This window comes from Agelaius tricolor, unplaced genomic scaffold (genome assembly GCF_023055355.1).
Source record: "Agelaius tricolor isolate 1412-34295 unplaced genomic scaffold, bAgeTri1.0.p SCAF_58, whole genome shotgun sequence".
NCBI classification, from domain to species: Eukaryota; Metazoa; Chordata; class Aves; order Passeriformes; family Icteridae; genus Agelaius; species Agelaius tricolor.
Window position 1 is genome coordinate 1,464,144 of NW_027269318.1, and position 20,118 is coordinate 1,484,261.

The 20,118-nt window shown below is 58.1% G+C and overlaps 2 protein-coding genes across 10 annotated transcripts in view; one reads left to right on the top strand and one right to left on the bottom strand.

Annotated features, from left to right (window-relative positions):
* MAP4 (microtubule associated protein 4) overlaps positions 1-5,066 on the top strand; it is a 152,554-nt gene extending 147,488 nt beyond the window's left edge. For all 7 annotated transcript variants that reach the window (XM_071456400.1, XM_071456402.1, XM_071456405.1 and 4 more), the window contains one exon: positions 213-5,066. In XM_071456400.1, coding sequence (XP_071312501.1) covers positions 213-217 — 5 coding nt within the window. In that variant the 3' untranslated portion in view covers positions 218-5,066. The remainder of the gene's footprint in view (positions 1-212) is intronic.
* Positions 5,067-5,839: 773 nt separating this feature from the next.
* The window catches only part of DHX30 (DExH-box helicase 30), a 32,096-nt gene continuing 17,817 nt past the window's right edge, over positions 5,840-20,118 (bottom strand). For all 3 annotated transcript variants that reach the window (XM_071456393.1, XM_071456391.1, XM_071456392.1), the window contains 16 exons: positions 19,516-19,871; positions 18,689-18,815; positions 17,549-17,698; positions 16,916-17,068; positions 15,330-16,151; positions 14,142-14,220; positions 13,187-13,291; positions 12,010-12,185; positions 10,590-10,796; positions 10,201-10,282; positions 9,414-9,607; positions 9,178-9,337; positions 8,785-8,942; positions 8,228-8,331; positions 8,012-8,151; positions 5,840-7,522 (listed from right to left, as the gene is read on the bottom strand). In XM_071456393.1, the coding sequence (XP_071312494.1) occupies positions 7,287-7,522; positions 8,012-8,151; positions 8,228-8,331; positions 8,785-8,942; positions 9,178-9,337; positions 9,414-9,607; positions 10,201-10,282; positions 10,590-10,796; positions 12,010-12,185; positions 13,187-13,291; positions 14,142-14,220; positions 15,330-16,151; positions 16,916-17,068; positions 17,549-17,698; positions 18,689-18,815; positions 19,516-19,871 (3,249 nt within the window). In that variant the 3' untranslated portion in view covers positions 5,840-7,286. The remainder of the gene's footprint in view (positions 7,523-8,011; positions 8,152-8,227; positions 8,332-8,784; positions 8,943-9,177; positions 9,338-9,413; positions 9,608-10,200; positions 10,283-10,589; positions 10,797-12,009; positions 12,186-13,186; positions 13,292-14,141; positions 14,221-15,329; positions 16,152-16,915; positions 17,069-17,548; positions 17,699-18,688; positions 18,816-19,515; positions 19,872-20,118) is intronic.

A 20,118-nucleotide genomic window follows, 5' to 3' on the forward strand; every position in this document is an offset into this window, starting at 1 on the left:
CCCCGGGCACGGCGGCGTCGCGGCCACCGCAGCCCCCGACCGCTGCCAGCGACGTCTGCGGGGTTGTCGTGCCTTTCTTTTAATTCAGAAAATTGCCTTTTATCTTCCAGGCATCTAATGATGACATTATGGTATCGTCTTCCATTCCCCTCCTGTCCCTTGTCTCCTCCTCTCCCCGTGTGCCCTTGTCCCCTGCCCTTGTGTCGCTGCAGATTGAGTCTCACAAGCTGACGTTCCGTGCGAAGGCCAAGGCTCGAACAGACCACGGAGCGGAAATCGTCGTCTCCAACCCCCCACCCTTTCCAGCAGCACCTGCCCCCGGCGTAGCACCTCCGCCAGCGACAGCCTGGGCTCCGTCGCCTCCCCGTCACCGCCGCCGGCCGCGCCCTCCCAGCAAGGCTTGTGACCCCCGGCCCCGCTCCGCGCCCCGGGGACCCCAGCTTGGCTCTCTTAACCCGGCTCTGGCTGTAGGTGGGAAGGGGACGATGTTCCTCGGGCCCGCCCGGGCTGGGGTCCCTTGGCGGCCGGGCCGGGCAGGGCTCCCCTCCCTCCTTCTCTCCCTGCCCTGCCCTCCCGCTGGCCCGGGGGCTCCCGGGGGTTGCTGCGCCTCGGGGCCGGCCCGAGCGGCTCCGGCTGTGCCAGGGCGGGCAGGGCAGAGCAGAGCCCTGGCTGCGGGGCCAGGCCGAGTTAACAGGGATAAGCTGTGATCTTTCTTTCTGTCTCTTTTTTTAACCCCTTCCCTCCTCGCCGCTTCAGTTTCTGCCGCCTGTGGGATGCTGATAAATCCCCTCCACACTCGTTAGGCTGTTTTAACTGTTGACTTGAACCTTTTATTCTTTGTGACAAAGTGTTGATGATTTATCGTGTTCGAACCCGTGCTAAGTTTCCTTTTCTCTTTCCTTCTTTTCCGACCCGTAGGAGAGTAGGGACATTTAACCGCTGCTGCCGTGCTGGCTTCTTACTGACATATCCAGCCGTTGTAACTTCTTTGTTGTTGTTTGGGGTTTTTTCTTTTTAATATTTTAAAACGATGGAGCGAGTTCATGGGATTAAGCCATGTCCGGAACGAAAGGCACAGGAATGTGTAAAGGGCAAACTTGCTGTGAGAGCTCAGGTGGAGCCTGTGTTGACCTCGAGATGTGTAACTGATGCTCGAGATGCGTTAATTGATGCTCGCGAGCCCTCCCGGGTGCCTTCTGCCGAGGTGGTTTATTTATGAACGGCGCGGCCGAGCCCCGGGGTTTGTCCCGTTTGTCCCGGGCCGAGGCCGGAGGGAGCAGGAGGCGGCCGCGGCGGGGGCAGGAGGGCTCAGCCGGGAGTTCCGCGGCTGCAGCAGGTCCGTGGGGGTGTGGGGAGCGTGTGGGGTGTGCGGTTTTTGGGGTGTGGATGGGGGACCCGAGCGAGCGCCGGGATGAGCAGGGCCGGGCGGGCAGCAGGAGCAGGGAGCTCATCCCGGGGGAGCCCGGGGCAGCAGGGCAGGGGTGGTGCCAGGGAGTTGCAGCTCTGACTCGGAAGGAGATCTAACCACTCTTGGAGCTCCTCGTTTCAAATGACACTAAAGAAACGAAATGTAAATAAATTAAAACAAAACAAAAGAAAAATGTTCTTGGGTGGTCGAACTAATTTAAAGAAACAAACAAACAAAAAAAAAAAAAAGGCAAGCAGAATAACAAAACACTGGGATCAAAGAGAACTGAACCAGGCGTGTGCTAAGGGGGGCTGCTCCAGGAGGGGACAGAGGGAAGCCTGCAGCTTCTCGTGCTTGTGGGAGTATTTCTTTGGGAAGCCAACAACGACACGATAACCCGGAATCTGTATTTACACACAAAGATTCTTATTGCACTTGTATTTTTTATATTAAAGTTTGCATGGTTTCTAATAAAATGGCATTAAAATGTACTAGTTTGCATCAAAGTCGTCTGGTAGTTTCATAAGTGCTTTTTCATCTGAATACAAATTTAAACGATGCAGATTTGCACCTGAAAGGGGCGGTTATATATACCCAGAGACCTCCCAGTGCTTCCCTTCCTCTTCCTCCTCCTCCTCTCCTCCTCCTCCTCCTCTCCTCTCCTCCTCCTCCTTCTCCTCCTTCCTCCTCCTCCTCCTCCCCACCTCTCCCCTCCGCATCCCTGTGACCCCAGCCGGGGCAGGCGGCCGTGCCGTCGCTCCGTGCCCTCCCTGTGTGTCCCTGTGTGTCCCCGGCGTTCCCGGAGCAGCCACGGCCACCGGCCCCGGCTCGGAGGAGGAGCTGGAGCCGGCCCCGCTCCCCGGAGCCCTGCTCGTTCCCCGTGTGCCGGTATATATCACTGCCCTCCCGTGACGCTTCCTTCTTTCTTTACTGCTAAATTCTACACACCAGCTTCAGCTTGGCAGCCTTGCCTTTGGTTTGGTTGATTTTTTTTCCAACACTTGAATTGAGGGAGAATTATAAGGAGAGGAGAGGAGCAGGGTGAGCCCCTCGGCAGGACGGTGAGCCTGGAGTCTGGTTCCCAGGCTGGAGCCTCCGGTTCCCAGCCTGAGGCCAGCCAGGGTGGCCTTGGCAGGGCTGGAGCCGAGCTCCAGGCTCACCGGCCGGGAGGGGCGCTGGGAGCAGCGTTTGTGAGCTGGGCGGCAGCCGGAGATGTGCGCGGGCAACCAAAGAGGAGGCGGAGGCTGAGATGTCTTGTTCCTCTTGCTGCTCTTCCTGGGGCACCACAGGGATGGTGGCCTGGGATGCCCCGGGATGAGATTCCCAGGCTGCCCAGGGATGACATTCCCAGGGATGTCCAGGGATGACATTCCCGAGGTGCCCCAGGATGACATTCCTGAGGTGCCCCAGGATGACATTCCCGAGGTGCCCAGGTGAGGCCCTGGGTGAAGGGAGGCAGCCGGTCCCGGTTCAGGGACTGCAGGAGGAAGGCAAGTGGCAACATTGCACTTTATCTTCTGAGATTGCAAAAAGCAAACGAGCCCTGCCCCGCTGCAAAGGGACAGTGCCGTCACCTTCTCCCTGCACTGCTTTTCTCCGATTCCCGATGATTTCCCGAGCGCCGGGCGGCCCTGGCCGGGTGTGGTGGCTGCGTGCGGTGCCCAGGCTGTCCCTGCCCGAACCCCGGCCCAGCTGAGCCCCCGGCCGTGCTTCTGTGCCACTTCTCTAACACTTGTTGTGCCTGTGTTTAGCTGATGAACTAAATCCAGATACACTAGTTTGCCGTGGTGTTTCTAGGACAGCTTCAGTTTTAATACGGATTTCTTTTTTAACTTTATTTTGAGGAAGCGGCTGTACATATTGCTAGGCTGGGAAGGAGCCGTGTGTGGTGGGAATGACTTTATTTTCCTGTCTGGAGAGGTGGGATGAGCTGGGTAGTGCTGAGACCTTAACGCTGCTGGGGAAGGGGCTGCGGGAGCCGATGGCTCCATCGAGGGCTGGAGGCAGCAAATCCAGGGGGAAACAGGAGCTGAGCTCTGAATGAGATGCAAGTTGAATGTACACGTTCCTGTCCCGAGCTGGCGCCGGGGGTCCTGGCTTTGGCCGCACTGGGGGCACTCTGGGCTGGGCAGGGGCTGAGCGGGGCCAGGTTGGTGGCTGGCTCCGGGCAGGATGCTCGGCAAAGGCCTTTGCAGAGCTCAGGGCGAGGAGCGGCGCTCTGGAGGGGCTGAGCTGCCGCAGGGCCGGGGGAAGCGGCGGGGCCGGGTGCGAGCTCCACCCCGGCGGGGCTGCGCTTCCTCCGGGCAGCGGGAGCCTCCCCCGGCCGGCAGCAGCCGGAGCCCGGCGCCTCCCGGCATATCAGTGGCATCCACAGTTCTTTGGGCTTTTTGTACTGTTAAACAGCAACATTCGAGTAACCGAGTTGGTGGGCTCGAGGCCGCGGCCGCCCCAGCGTGGCTCCCGCTCGGCTCCCGGCCGCAAACTGAATGTAGTTTTCTACGCTGCCCTTCGCGCTGTCCCCGCGTAGTGTGGTGTGTGAGAGGGGCCCCGGGACCCTCGCGTGTTCGTGTCTAGGCAGAATTCCTGCTTTTCTTGGAGCTTGGTGTCGGTGGCGTCCTCGGGGTGAGGGGGCTCCCCTGAGGGCAGGACCGAGTCCCCGCGGAGCCGCGGCCCCGCTGAGGCCGAGCGGCCGCGCTGGGGTTGAGCGGCCTCCAGGCTGAGGGGAAATGTCCCCCAAGGGGCTGAGCGGCCTCCAGGCTGAGGGGAAATGTCCCCCAAGGCCGAGCGGCTGTGGCGAGGGCCCAGCACCTCCAGGCTGAGGGGAAATGTCCCCCCCGGCCGAGCGGCTGTGGCGAGGGCCCAGCACCTCCAGGCTGAGGGGAAATGTCCCCCCAGGCCTCGTGGCCCACGGAGCCGGCGGGTGGGGCGGAAGAGGCTCCGGGCGGCAGCAGCAGCAGCAGCATGGAAAGGGCTCTGAAGGGCTCCGGCTCTCCCTCCTCCCTCCCCGCCTGAGCTCCAGCCTGGCAGCGCTCACCTTCCGCCCTCCTCGCACGGGTCCCGCCGGCCGAGATCACACACGAGGCCCCAGCCTCCCTCGCCATCCCCGCCCGGCCGCCCGCAGCCCCCGCTGTCCCTCACGCAGAGCACCGAGCCAGGAGCGAGCGCAGTGACCGCGGGCTGGGGGCGTGCGGCCGGGCAGGAGGGCTCGGGGCAGCGCCCCGGAGGGCGATCCCGGCCCTCGGCTCCCTCGGGAAGCCACTCAACCTCTCTGCCTCAGTTTCCCCATCTGCAAAGGTGGGGGGGATTCAATTTTACCTCACCGGGCTGTTGTGAGGCGCGAGCAGCGCGTGACGTGTTCTCTAAATGTGACGTGTTATTATTATTTTGTGTCATAGGATTATTGGATTATTCTGCAGGGCGTGCCCGAGGAGGGGGGGACTCCGCGGTCCCTGCGCCGTGGTGGGGCAGGCGAGGGCTGGGAGGGGAGGTCAGTGCTCGGTGTGAGGCAGCAGCTCAGGGGGGAGCCCAGCGGTTGCTTCTGCCTTTGTGTCTCCCCTCCCCGGGGGCTGTACGAGCGTCGTCTCCTTAGCAACATTTCCTGACTTGATGTTGTGATTCTTACTATTGTAAAGGGTTGAAATAAAGCTTCTAGATGTTCCTCCTCAGGCTGCTGTGGCTCTGTGGGGCGGGAGGGCCGGGCGGGGGCGGTGGCACAGCCCGGGGCTGGCAGAGCGCTAAGGAGGGGACTGAAGGAATTTGGCTGTCTCTGATTTTGGCCACAGGAGAATTCCCATCCCTGGCTTTGCTCCACAAGCCTGGGCTCAGAGGGGAGGGGGCTTTGGGCTGACATGGGCGCTGTGGGAGCCTCGGTGCCCATGGCACAGCTGGAACAGCTGGCACAGCCAGAGGTACCAGCATCTCCCAGGAGGTGCCCTTGGCCACTCACTCAGATAAAGTTTTCCTACCCTGGCTAGGACCTGACCTGAGACCCCGAACAGGACTGGAAGCCAAGTTCCAGGTCCCTGTGCCTGGAGCAGCTGCTCCTGTGCCCTCCTTGAGCGCTGCTGTGAAAACAGCCCCAGCTCCACTCACCCTCAGCTGGCCCAGACAGGGCTCGGGAGCACTGGGACAGCCTGGGTTGGCCTCCTCATGCGTGGGCAGCTCTGGGACACGCTGGGCTGCTTTCTCCAGGCACCAGCAGCACCAGGACGTGTCCCGTCAGCAGCCCTCCCTCAGTGCCAGCCCCCTGTGCCCCCGGCCCCTCGGGGTGGCTGGGGTCGGTGTGAGGGCACAGCACGGCCCTGCAGCCCCTCACTGCCCCAGGGCAGCTCTGCAGCGCTCCCAGCTCTTCCCTACCCAGGGAAAGTCACAAAATTCCAACCTTTGCAGAAAAAAAAAAAGTAAAAAAAAGAATGAAGAGGACAGAGGCAGTTCCTACTCTATCCCTTTTTATTGTCTTTAATCTATGTTGTAAAAAGATCCAGTATCACATAACAGCCACGGAAGTATCCCAATATCACACTAGTTCGGAACCATTTAGACAATAGCTTAGTCTTTTTTTTTTTTTTTTTTTTGTCTTTTTTTTTTTTTTTAAACCTGCTGGAAGGGAAAACCATACTGCCCATTATACAGGCCAAAAGAAACAAACACTGGTCAAATAATAGTGACAACCTCAAGCAAGTGAAATGAAGATGAGCAGTTTGGAGTGACCCCAGGCTGCAGGACTCCAAGGGCCCCCCACGGCCGGGGGCAGCGGGGCCTGGGAAGGGCCCCCCGGGCCTTGTGCTGGCACAGCCACGGTGCCCTAAAGCCCATGAGCAGGAACTTAAATGGTAGAACTGGGAGAACCAAAGGGTGGCCCCGGGGCAGGAGCCCCTGTGCCATGGAAACGGCCTCGCTCCCATTCCCGGCTGCAGGTACAAAGAGCGTAAGAAATGGGAATAAAAAGAAAGGAGCCCGGGCCCGGGGGGCACAGCCCTGGGCCCGAGGGCTCCCGTTACAAACCCCGACCCTCACAACAGCCCTGTGAGGTAGGTCACTGTCTTCTTCGGACAGAGAATCCAAGGCAAAGCTGGGGTTAAACTCCAGATTCCTCAGTGAGTGCTGTGCCTGTCGCAATCCTCCTTCCACAGAAATATGGTCCCTGTTCATAGAAAACAAAGGATTTTGTGCCTCTGCTCCTGGCTTCCCGCAGGAGCGGCGCTCACAGGCAGCCTGGCAGCTACAATCACGTCCTGTGTTGCACAAGGGACAGGGATCCGGCCTCCTCCACGTGGGGAGAACAGGAATTTAAAAAAATCATAGGAACAACGCAAGAGGACGAGAAGTACAGGCAGGTTGGGAAGGACGAGTCACATCTCACACTCAGACGCCACGACTGTGCTGGGGCTGGCAGGGCCCCTCGGATCCCGCGTGGAATTCCTCTCCATCCGGCGCTTTCGGGGCTTCCTCCATGTGGAGAGCGGAGAGACAACGATCGGCGATCCCTCCCTGCCGGAGCTGCTGCATCCACCATCCTGGCACAGCCGGGACACCCGTCCTCCTCTTGGGCCCGGAGCAGCTCTGGCCCCGTGGGGAGGGGGCAGAGGAGGCCCCGCAGCAGCCGTGGCCTTGCTCCCGGTCAGGGACGAGCGGAGGAGGCGGGTGGGCGTCCACGAGCCGGGGTCCGTCGGCACTCCCAGTCCATTCCCGGCGGGACTGCGCTGCTCTTCCCACGCGGTGACCATGCACGGAGCCGACAGCAGGAGATTCAGACAACATTAATCTTCTAGGATGGAGAGAGATGACTTCACAAGGGATAAATAGAACTTTATTTAAATAAACATTTGTGAACATCTTTATACAAATTACAAGTCCCCACACGAGGCTGCAGCTCCGCCTACGAGCCAAAGCTGCCGGGAGGGCCCTTGAGCAGATCCACCAGGATGTCGAGCAGTTGGCTGTGCTGGTGGTGCAGGTCCCCAGGGATCGCGGCCATCTCGTAGCACAGGCACGTCTCCACCATCTTGGAGAGGGACACGCGGAAGTCGCGCAGCAGGCGGATGGTGTAGGAGTCCCCCTCCAGCACCAGCAGGTCGCTGTCCGTCAGGGACACCGTCGCTCGCCAGCCGTCATCTTGGGGGGAGGGAGAGCGCGTGAGGGGACCGGGGCTGCTGGGGCTCCTCTGCTGCCCCCGAGGCAGCTCCTCCCCACACTCCTCCTAGCCGGTCCGGGCCGACAGCTCCACAAAAGCCAGGCAGCTCTGAGCACACACTGGGACCCTCCTGCTTTCCCACAGGAGGTGACCGATGGCATAGCCCTGCTGAGCTTGTGGGCTAGAGACCGACTGCAGCACTGCCAAAACCCCACAGGCTGAACAGACACATCCCCGGGGACAAGCGGGATCCTGCCAGCTCAGCTCCTTCCCCCAGGATGATCAGGCACAGCCCTAAGGCTCAGCCTGCCAGGGCTGGCTTTGTCTCACTGCGGAGCAGCAGCTGGGAACAGCTCACCAACCATCACCTCCATGGCCCCGCCAGCAATGCGTGCCCGGCCCGAGAGCTTCAGGAAGCAGGAACAGGCCCAGGGAGCAGCTGGAGCAGGCTGGGCACCCCGAGCACTCACCTCGCACGTGGATGTCGGTGTCAGTCATGAGCAGCACGGCCAGCGGGTGCACCTGCGACGAGTCACGCACGAAGACGCCGCCGTTGGACTTGACGGCCATGAAGTAGGTGAGCCAGCGGCTGTAGAGCTTGGACGCCTCCCTGCAGGAGCAGCTCTGTCAGCCTGGCTGGGCCCTGGCACAGCCACCGCCCTGTGGGACCCCTCCCCATCACCCACCTGTTGATGGTGGACTTGTGCAGCAGCACGGTGCCGGCCTTGGTCCGGTACGCGTAACTGTTGGGCTTGAACTTCCCCTGGCGCGTCACCTTGCCTTGTCTCACCTGCCACGGGAGGGGACTGTCACACACCTGCACCAGCCCTGACAGCCACAGCCACCTCTCTGACAGGGGGAGGGGGATGATGTCCCTCCACTCCCAGGAGCTCCATGGGTTAGTGGAGCGTTCTTGGGGTGACCACACCTGGCAGTCACTCAGTGCCACTGCAGACAACAGGAGGAGAAAGATGCCACCTCAGGCAGTAAACTGGAGAAAAATGCCACTTCAATGGCTCCCAAACCCAGTGATGAGAACCTAAACATGGACCCACACAAGCTGGGGTGGCCACTCCTTGTGAGTGGGGATCAGGGACAGTACTGGAGCACAGGCTGGAGCCCAGGGCAGGACACCTGGCTTGGACACTCACTCCCAAGAGAGCAGAAGCTTCTCTGGCACCTCAGCACTTCAGTGCCACCTGCTGTGACAGCCATCCCCAGAGAGCAATGGCAGTACCAGTACCTGGATGAGGTTGGGGTAGAGCCCAGCCATGAGGACACCCTTGACCAGTTCCTCCTCCTCACTGTACTGGTTACACACGGACGAGGGCATGGTACAGTCAGACGGGGACGACACCAGGAAGGCTTCATAGAGGTTCTCAGAGAACTGCTTGACAAGGCCTGGAGGGAGGAGACAGTCCCAGGGATGAGATTCACCCTCTCCTTTCCCCCATGGAATGAGTCACCTCAGCAGGGCAGCACCGGCCCAGGCTTGGAGAGGAGCCCTGTCCTGGGCCAAAGCCAGCCCCTGCCCAGTCCCAGGGTTGCCAGCCCAGCACCGCCCACTTGTGCCCGTGTCCCTCCCTGCTCAGCAGCCGCCGGGGCCAGGGGAGGGGCAGGACGGCTCTGAACTCACCGTTGATGAAGCGCAGGCTGGGCCCGTACAGGTAGTAGTCCTGCAGGTAGTTGTCCCTGGCACGGCTGTCCCTGCGCCGCAGCACCTCCTCCCAGCCCGCCACGGCCCGCACGAAGGCCAGGTGGTCACTGCCGCTCTCCCGGCTCAGCACGGCCTTGGCCTGGGACAGGGACACGGCTGAGCCACGGGCAGCCCCCGGGCCGGCCGTCCCCCTGTGCCGGGGGGCTCCTCCTCACCTTGTCCACCTCGGCACGGTTCTGCAGGCTGCTGCTGAAGGGGTCCCGCGTCAGGCACGACACGATGACCAGCAGCGGGTGCAGGCAGCGGTAGATGGAGGCCAGCACGATGGCCTTGGCCAGCCGAGGGTCCGTGGAGATCTGCGCCAGGCGCTTGCCCAGAGTGGTCAGCGCTTCCCGCTGGTCCAGCACTCCTGCAGGAGAGACACCCACGTGGCACATCCATCAGCCCGGCCAAAACAGGGGAGGGGCAACTGCCAGGGCTGGGAACATGTGGGGTGACCTCCAGAAGAGACACAGGGACAGGGGCCTGCAGTAAGCACCCAGAACCCTCCAGGTCTAACTGAGCTCAGGACACAGAACAGCTGTCACAGCCACAGGAGCATCCACAAGGCCCAGCCCTGAACTCCAGATCACCACTTCCCTACTTTCCCTTCCGTCACCCCCTCTGAACTCCAGATCACCACTTCCTTCTGTTACCCACCTCTGAACTCCAGATCACCACTTCCCTACTTTCCCTTCCGTCACCCCCTCTGAACTCCAGATCACCACTTCTCTTCTTTCTGTTGCCTCCACGTTATTTTTTTAACCTTGGAAAGTTATCCCCAATTTTTAAGCAAAGCAGTGTGGGAAAACAGCACAGGGCATGTGGTTTGGGGAAGTCACTGTCAACTGCTATCCCTATCCAAGGACAATCGTGCCCAGTTTGCCCCACAGCAGCCTGTGCCAAGTCCCATTGCCATGCTGAGAACAGCAAACATGTTTCCAGGACACAGAATTAACTCACCAATCTCCTGCAGCAAGATCACGGCTTCATCCACAGCTTTGATGTCAGGGCTGTCCAGAGCCTTGGAGAGAAATTCAACTGCCTGCAACACAGCAGGGGAAGGAAGAGGGAAAAAGTGAGCCAGTTTCCCATACAGCTGCGAGAGCCCTCGGGAACCCAGACTACAGCACAATTCCCTCCTTGTCTGCCTCCAGGGATATGACTCAGCCCTCTCCATTCCTTCAAGCTTCCAGACACACTCTGTGATCTCAGGGAGATTTCCTGCTCTGAACTTCCCTGGACAGCACCATGTTCAGCAAAGCACAGACTGAAGCCATCAGCACTGGGTTCTGCCCACTCCTGCCCCTGGGGCTCCAGGAGCCCTCTCAGTCCCTGCAGCCAGTGCTCACCGTTTTCTCTGGCATGTGGATCTTGGCCTGCACCACCAGGTTCTCCAGGGGCGTGCGCAGGATCTCGGGCACCTGGTACGTGGGCATCTTGTCCAGGCGGCTGCGCGGGAACAGGTGGTAGGCAAAGCCCGACTGGCAGCGCCCGGCGCGCCCGCGCCGCTGCACCACGTTGGACTTGGACACCCACACGGTCTCCAGGCAGGACACCTGAGGGGACAGCAGCGGGGTGAGCCCTCCACAGCTCACCTGGTCAAAGCACGGAGCCCCAGACTGCTCTGGGCTTAAAGCCCAGCCTGTTCTGCCCTGCCACAGCAGGGACACCTCCCACTGTCCCAGGTGCTCCCAGCCCTGTCCAGCCTGGCCTGGGACACTGCCAGGGATGCAGGGGCAGCCACAGCTGCTCTGGAAAATCCATTCCAGCCCCTCCCCACCCTCACAGCCAAGGATTCCTTCCCAGTATCCCATCTAACCCTGCCCTCTGGCAGTGGAAGCCATTCCCTCTTGTCCTGTCATTCCAGGCCCATACCCAAAATCCCTCCCTTTGCTATCTTTCCACCCATCCAGGAGGACTCAGACTCTCACGAGTGATGAATGGTCCCTAAGGGCCAGGGAAGCCTTTCCCACTCTCCTGCCTCGTGCAGTGCCGGTCTCTGTCCAGCAGCAGCTCTGGGCTGCATGGATGGGACCCAGATGCCACCTACTGGACACCTGTCCCTGTCCCATCCCAGGGCTCCCCATCCCTGCCTTGGGGTCTGCATGCTGAACTGGGATAAAACTGGGCAAATACCAAAGGGCTGGGTTTAAACCAGAACTGCTCCAAGGTGTGAACGGCCCTGGGAGATGATGTTCTAGAATGGGGCAGAGGGATGGTGCCACAATTCCTTTTCCCAACAGCAACAGCAGCACAGTTGCCTTCACTTTGTTGCAAAGGTGCACAAACAAGAGCCTTCCAGGGCTCAGGGCCCAGCACTGCCAGGAATGGGCCTGGGGGCAGCAGATCCCCCTTGGAAAGCTGAGGAACAGGGACTGGGCCAGGAGAGCTGCAAACAGGAGCAGGATCTAACAGGTCAGGGCTGCCCTGCGAGGGACAGCAGGAGGTTTTTGATGAAATCAGAGAAAAAGGCTGAAAGCAGAGAAGCTACCAGTGTTCTGTGGTGAAACAGAGTTGGGAAGGAGGTAGGATTTGCCTTAAATTTGTTGGAAAAAGCTCAGAATTTGATGGGGAGCCCGGCCCAGAGTTGGGACACAGCAAACACTGACGAGGAGTCAAACACTCTGCTCAAACAACACAACGCCTGTGCCCCAGGGGCCGAATGGGAAGCAGCTCCATCGAGCCATTAATGCACCTCAAACACTCCTCTGACCACAGCCCTGTGCTCCAGAGTGTCCCAAGTGAGTCAGAGGCACACGGCAGCAGTACCTTGGTCTTGAGGTCGTAGCGCTCCTCCTTGTGCGTGCCGCTGTCCACCACGTGCACGATGTCGTTGATGGTGATGGAGGTCTCCGCGATGTTGGTGGCCAGGACGATCTTCCTGACACCTGGTGGAGGCCTCTGGAAGATGTTCTGCTGGTCCATCATGGGGATGTTGGAGTGCACTGGGAAACCAAACCAGAGTCAGACCCGCCCAGCTGAGCTTTCCCTTGTCACCTCTCGCAGAAATGGGGACACCAGCTGCCACTGGGCACAGCCAGCAGCTCCCTGCCAGCCAGACCCTGGGAAAAATCTCCCACAAGTCCTTTGGGAAGGGCTCATTTCAGTTGTTTCACCCTGTGGCTCAGCAGCAGCAGGAGCTCTGCTCACCTCCTGTCACAGAGCCTGGTGGCACCCCAGGAATATCCCTGGCAGAAATCCCACTCCCTTCCCACAGTCCAGTTCTGCAGCTGCCCCTCCTTACAAGTCCCTTGGGGCAGGGATTCTCACTGCCACGTGGGCCTTCTGTCAGAAGTGGTTCTCATGGAGGGCCCATGGCTGTCCTGTATCCCAGCTTTCTTTGCTACAGCTCAGCACCACACAGGAACTCCTGGCAGAGCACAATGGGGCAGAGGGGAGCAGGCACGTTCCACCCAACTACACCTGCACTCATTAACAGCCCAGCTGCTCAAAGCTCTGCTCCTCCCTGGCCTGGTTTGACACTGAATAGGCAGAGCTGCTCAAAAACAAACAAAAAATGCCAAAACCCTTAAGAGCTTTGCAGAGCAAAGCTGGCTTTTGTTGTAAATTTCCTCCTGGGGCAAGGAATGTTAAATTCACTGATCAAAGCTGAGCTCCAGAGTCCACCTGCATCCCACGGAGCAGGTCCTGAGATCTTTTCTGGGCAGGCTCAGCGTGCAGCTACAGCAGTGCAGAACTGAGCTGCTTTCCCCTAGCCTAATTCCAAATTGCTGGAGGCAAATGGGAAGCCACTCTCTTTGATCACACACAGGAGTTACTCAGCCTCTGCTAGGAGGAGTTACTCACACTTACCACACACCATTACACAGCTGGGACATCAAAGCTCACCAGCTCTGTAGCAGAGCAAAGCTGAAGGGGCACACCAAGCCAAGTGCCCCAGATTCTCCCGAATCCTGGGAAGAAGGGGCTGGCCCTGCCCTCTCACCTGGCAAGACGAGGTAGCGGCTGTTCTGCGAGCCCAGCATCTCCAGCAGCCGCTGCTGCACCCCTTTGATCTCCTGCCAGCCAGGGAGGAAGCACAGGATCCCACCTGCAACACACCAGCAGCTAAGAACACACAGCCTCTGAATCTAAGTGCTCTTCCCCAGCTGGAGACACACTTTTCCAGGGCAGAAAGTTACCAGGCTACCTGGAGTTTGACAGTGAATGCCCATGAGCTTTGAAACACTTAAATCTCTTGAAGTCACCTGAGAGTCCTGCCTCTTCCCCAAACACATCATGTCCAGGCAAGGGTATTTGACAGGGATGGGCTCCAATACAAAAGGTAATTATGCAGCACAAGGCTCCCAGTGCTGGAGCACAGCTTGGAACAGCTGCCCAGGACACTGAGGAGTCCAACCCTGTCCAACATTTCTCTTTACAGAGAAAAGCAAGGCACAACTTCTTAAGGATATTTTCTAGGAATCACAGCAAGGAACTTCAGAGAAAGAGAAACCAATTCTTATCTCATTTGCTGCACCTGTGTTGTGCCAAAGCAGAATGCAATATAGGGACTGTTTACCCAAAGTCATAGACAGTGTTTTGTTTCCTTGGCCAATCAGGGCCAAGTGCATGTCCAGACTGTCAGTCACGAGACAGAAAATTCTAGTCAGTAGAGTTAAATACTTATACAGATTCAGTATAATATAATATAATATAATATAATATAATATAATATAATATTTAATATAATATAATATTTAATATAATAAAGTAATTAATTAAGCTTCTGATATCAATAAAGTCCTCCTCATCATTACTCCCTTTGTCGGGGTTGCCCTCATTTCCTATAACCCTGTCTTAGCTGAAGACTCACGTTGTGGTGCCTCTGCAAAGGCTCTGGAGGGGCTCCCTTTCCATCCCCCCAGCAGAGGCAGAGCTCAGGGCAAGGCAGGACCCACCTGGCTCTCCATGGGCATCGATCTGCAGCACGAGGTCGGTGATCAGGTCAAGGTCCAGGACACACTCGTCATCAGATTGCTGGGAAGGACAGGACAGGGGGCTCAGGGGGTGTCAGCACAGCACAGGGGCACTCAAAGCACCCTCTGCAGGCAGCAAACACCTCACTGGACAGTCTGCCCAGGACTTGGAGCCAGGAGTCTGCTCTGGGCTCCATCTGGAGCCTGCTCTGGCCACAAGTGCTGCCATTTCCCTGCTGTGCAGAGGGAATGCACAGTCCCTTCCCAATGTCCAGATCTGTGCACCTCCACTGAACAGCACCTCACAAGTAACAGAATTGCCACGAGATTTTTGTGGACAAACCTGCCCCATGCACCTGGGAGTTCAAATCCATCAGGCTCCAAGCAGGAGCTTCTGTAGCTCTCAGGAATTTGGAACAGACTATGAAAGCTCAGATAAATTCCCTGCCACAACAGAAGCAGGAAGAATGCCCTGGAGGCAAGGGGATACCCCAAGCAAGTTTGCTGATGATCTAGGACCGGGAGAAGTGGCTGATACTCCAGGCACTTGCTCAGCCACAGGGAGGGATCTCTCCAGGCTGGAAAAATGGGCTAACAAACTCCAGACCAGCTGGTTGGACAAGAAAACGTCTGGAGATGCTGGCCAACCTCTGACTGTGTGACTCCATGACCCACCACTGGTGTGGGATTACCCAGAGCACTGCACACGTCTGGAGGGCATTTTCCAGAGGGTCAGACCAGCTGCAGAAAGCAGCAATCAGGGAATTCAGTCATGCAGGATGGTGAGCACTGAGGTAACAGTGCTGGAAGCCACAACCATCCCAGTGCTGGGCCAGGCTTGCCTAGGGTGTGCAAACATTCAACTCTGTGTCTGTGTACACACAGCAATGAGCTCTCAGCCTACTCAAACATCAAACTTCCCATTACAGGGAGACAAAGGCAACTTGACCCCAATGCAAAGTCATCTTTATGCATAATTTAATCAAAATACTCTGGGGTTCTACTAAGCTGACTTCACCCCATGAGGACTGGCATGGAGTTAAAGCTAAGCAAATGCCCAACAACCAGAGGGAAGCAGGAGCAGTGCCAGGCCCGAGCTGTCCCCCTGCTGACAGGGCAGGAGGCAGTGCCCCATCCATGGGGACAGCTCCCCCCTCGCTGCACACCCACCTTGATCTCGTAGTGCCGGTGCCGGTGCCGGCCCAGCTTGGCCAGGATCTCCTCCAGGTAGTATTCCTTCACCGGGTACATGAAGCCGGGCACCTTGACCACGGGGCAATCCCCAAAGTAGTGCGAGAAGCGCTGGTTGTCCCCCGTGGCGCTCATGAGCACCAGGCGCAGGTCGGGGTTCAGCTTCTGGATGCCTTTGAGCAGGATGAGCAGGAAATCCGTGTTCACGTCCCGCTCGTGCACCTCGTCCACCACCACGTGGCTGACGCCCTCCAGGCTGGGGTTGCCCTGCAGCTTCCTGAGCAGGATGCCCACGGTGCAGAAGAGCAGGGCCCCTCCCCGGGCGGGGGGCTTGCTCTCCAGCCGCACCTGGTAGCCCACGTTCTTCCTCATGTTGGGCCCCAGCTCCTGCGCCACGCGCTGGGCCACCGAGATGGCGCTGATGCGGCGGGGCTGGGTGATGACCACGTTGCAGCGCGCGCCGCGGCCCTCCAGGATGTAGTGTTCCAGCAGCAGCTGCGGGATCCGCGTGGTCTTCCCGCAGCCCGTGTCTCCCGCGATCACCACCACGGGGTTCTGCTCGATGGCTGACAGGATGGTGTCCTTGTGAGGGTCTACTGGCAGCGGGTGGCTCTCCTGCCAGGAGGCTCCTCTCCTTTTCCAGAGGGCCAGCAGGTTCTGGCTAAGGCGCACTTCCTCTGCTTCCAGCATGGGGATGTAGGTCTTCCCCGTGATGGCGTCGCTGATGGCACCAGATTCCTTGGTCAGGTTCATCATGTCGTCGGCAATGCGGGGCCTGGACTCCCTGATGTCCACGGGGTACTGGGGGAGAGGGAGGAAGCAGGCAAGGACAGCAAGGTTAGTGCCGGTCCTGAGAAGGACAGAAAGGAACAAGTGCCTGGAACAGACTCAGCCAGCCTGGCTTGGCCAAGGCTGTGCCAAGGTCTCCTCAGATCTTAGGTAACTCAGTCTTGCTCTGAACTGAGGTTATTTAAAGTGAGAACTAATTTGGGCAGCCCCCCGTGTGCTCCTTGCTGCATTCCCTATTTTAGGAGGGGTATTAGTGCTGCTGCCTGAACTGACAGGCACAGACCAGTAACTTCAGCTCTGCAATGCAACAGCCCCTCAAAGACAACTTTTGGAAACTATCAAGTTACACCACCACCCAGACACATAATTTATGCAAAACACAAGCTTTTGGCTAAGCCAGAAATATTCCATCTTGGCAAAAGAAAAAACTGAAGTCCCACATCCCACAGGAAGAACTACAAGGAGCAAGAGGTCAGGAATTGTCTAGAACACAAATCAAAGCATTGGCCCAGGTGTTCATGGGATTAAAAGTTGCAGAACTTTTAATCAATCACATCTTTTGGATTCAACCTTAAGAATCCCAGTCTTCCAAAAGGGAAGGCCACTGCCCAGAAAGGGTCTTCCTTCCCCAAAAGGCAGCAGAGAGTGATCAGGTTTTGTGGCAACAATCAAACCATGAATTCCCTCAACATTCTGACAGGAAGCTTTCAACCACATCCAATTCCTGAAGTGAGAAGGGATCAGGCCCAGGGGATCCTCGGGGGGCTGAGCCTTACATGGTTCAGGTAGTTCTCGATCTTGCGCAGGGTGGCCTCAGGGACTTTGATGTGGCAGGGCTTCCTCTGGTTCTCACCCAGCTCCCTCAGGGAAGTCATGTTGTACATGGCATGGCTCAGGGGGTTGTTGTTCTTGTCCACCAGGCCAAGGCTCTGCAGAGAACAGGCAAACAACACCATCAGGTCTGAGGCTGCTCACACCAAAGGCTGGGATACAGAGCACTTGGATCCCATGTTTGGATAAGCCAACTCCTTACCATCCCAAACCCACCAATTCCTGCTTTTCTTGCCACAGCAAGAAACCAGACGTGATCCCACTCTAGCTCTGGAGAACCAGACACACCAGAACCAACCACCTGTCCTGATACTACACCTGCAATGTCTCAAGCAGACCCATCAGAGGAACAGCAGCCATGACTGCAAAACCCTCTTGTTGAGTCCCTTGCTGTGGTTCTGGCATGCTGTGAATCCCAAGGTTTGGAAACAGGTGTTCATTAAGCATGAGCTCATTACACAAGTCAAAGCTCAGGATGTTTCCAGCGTCCCCTGGCAGGCTCAAAGCTAGTGAGTGAGGCAGAAGGAGCCTGTGTCCAGAGGCACATCCCAGGGGATGCAGCAGCCAGGGGCACTCACCTTCAGCTTCTGGCAGGCCAGAGCTGCTGCCTTGTTCTCGGCCTCCACCTTGCGCCGGCCCTTGGCAGCAAAGGTCATGGGGCAGGGCCAGCGCAGCGTCAGCTTGCAGATCTTGGTCTTGGTGCCCACCGTGCGGAACTGCATGTACTCCTGCAGGGACGACAGCAGGGGCTCTGTGGGACAGCAGGGACCAGCCAGCCCTGCCCTGGCCCTGCACAGACACCCCAACAACCCCACCTGGGCCTGGGAGCGGTGCTCAAACGCTCCTGGAACTCTGGCAGCCTCGGGGCTGTGCCCGTTCCCTGGGGAGCCTGGGCAGTGCCAGCACCCTCTGGGGAAGAACCTTTCCCTGATCTCCCACCTAAACCTGGCCCAGCTCCAGCTGTTCCCTGAGTCCTGTCCCTGTCACAGGCAGCAGAGATTGGAGCTGCCCCTCGGGAGGAGCTGCAGCCCCTGCTGAGCTCTGCCCTCAGTCTGCTCTGCTCCAGCTGAACCAACCCTGTGACCTCAGCCAACCTCGTGTGGCCCCTCTGACCTTTCACCGTGGGTTTTTTTGCTGGATTTGTCAGATTTTGTTGAATTTTTTTTAATGGAGCACTAGAAGAAGGTTACTGCACTGAACTCCACCCCCCAGCTCACAAGGTGCTGTCTAAGCCAAAGAGAGAGCAGACAACTGGGGAACATCCTGAGAGCCTCAGGGTGGAGCTCAGCTCCTTTCTGCTGAGCACATGAGCCCTGGGAGGTGGGTGACACATCCTGGGAAGGAGGATCACTGGATACGGGCAAGAATGGAGCTGTGGAAAGATTCTATCAGCACGGAAGTTACACATCGCTCCCAGCAACACAAACTTGTGCTTGTTGCAGGTATATGGGGAAAGGAAACCTTAGAAAATACCTCCTTCATTCAGATAGCAGCTCCTCCACTGCCCTGGCCTCAGGAGCAACATTCCTCATAGTTCTGTTAAGACATTCCCTCAGCTCTCACCATGAAGTCTTTCCTTTGCTCTTCACACTGATCTCTCTAGGCCTAGTTTTAACCTCCCTCCTCTCCCCAGGTCTGTTTCCCAAAGAAAGCACCCAAAGTGATTCCAGTTGGAGCCCCTGAGTTTTTTCCCTGGCAGGGGTCAGACAGCACCTTACCTTGACTGTGGAGGAAGAGGTTGCAATCTGAATCACTTGGGCCAGGAGGTTTTTGGGAAGTGGGAACTGCGTCAGGGCACGGATGGCAGTGTTGTCATCTGTCATTTCAATGGAACTCCCTCCTCGGCTGCATGGGACAAGAGCAGAGTTGGATACAAAAGTGCCCACTTGTGCTCAGACCTGCCTCACTCCACGAGTGCTACTGAGCTCTGAAACTATTCTGTTAAAGCCCAGGTAATTCTGGTCATGGGCAGAGTCCTGCTGTCCCTTGGTACTAAAATCTGTCAGTCACAACCACCCAGCCTAGTAAAGCCCCTACTGCAGAGGGATCAAACCCTCTTACACCAAGGCTACAAACCAGATGGCAATAACAGATTGAAACAGATTTAATTAATAAATAATTCTGAATTTAAAAAACACATCATAGAAATAACCACCATCACCTACATCTCTTACAGATCTTGCTCCTGCTGCTTATTAAAAATCCAAGATCTGTGCTTATAAAGCCAAGCAGGCAGCTATGGCAGACGGAAGGGAACAGATTGAACCTTAAAACCAGAGTGGTCAAAACCTGGTGTAAGTGCACATGCACCATTTCTGGGGATGGAAATGTCTTGAGGCACAGAAGAATCAGGCAGGTAACAAGACTGGCAAGAGTGTCTCCAGAGGGCAGAACTGCAGGGAACAAGTCTGTGCATTCCCTGGATGGCAGCCAGGTACCAGACCAGGCTGCCCCACTATTCCTCTGGCCCATCTCCAGCCCTCCCCAGCCACAGGAAAACCCTCCCTTCCCCCTGCCCCGGCTCAGCATTCCCAGGCAGACCCACCTGGCATCTCTGCCGGGGGTGCGGGCGTCCTGGTGCGCCATGGGCAGGTAGTCCGAGACATCAATGGCCTCCTCCTCCAGCTCCCCCTCCTCCAGCTCCCCCTCCTCCAGCTCCCCTTCCTCCAGCTCCTCCCTCCTCATGGCTTTGGGCATCCTGCCCTGCTCCATGGGCTGGATGGCGTCGTCGGGCTCCATGCGGCGCCAGCAGGTGGACAGGTCGGCGAGGGAGGGCCCGGACTTGGAGCGCCACTTGCCCTCGGAGCACCAGCGCTCGTCGGGACAGCCCAGCTGCTCGGCCAGCAGCCGGTACTTGGCGGCGTCAAAGAGCTCGTTCCGAGGGCCCAGCAAGCCCCAGCCCTGCAGAGAGACACGGCAGCTCTGGGGACCGAGCCACGCCCTGCTGGGGAAGGGGCAGGGCCGGCCCCCTCCTTCCGCAGCAGAGACAGAGCGAGGAAAGGCACCTGCAGGAGATCTGAACTTCCCCCACCACTGCTGTGTCCCAGGGGGAATCCCTGCCCTCCCTCCCTTCCCAGGGTATGGCTCTCAGCCCCACACAGCTCCTTAGAATGTAAAACCCCAGTGAACCCTGGCCCACCAAACTCTT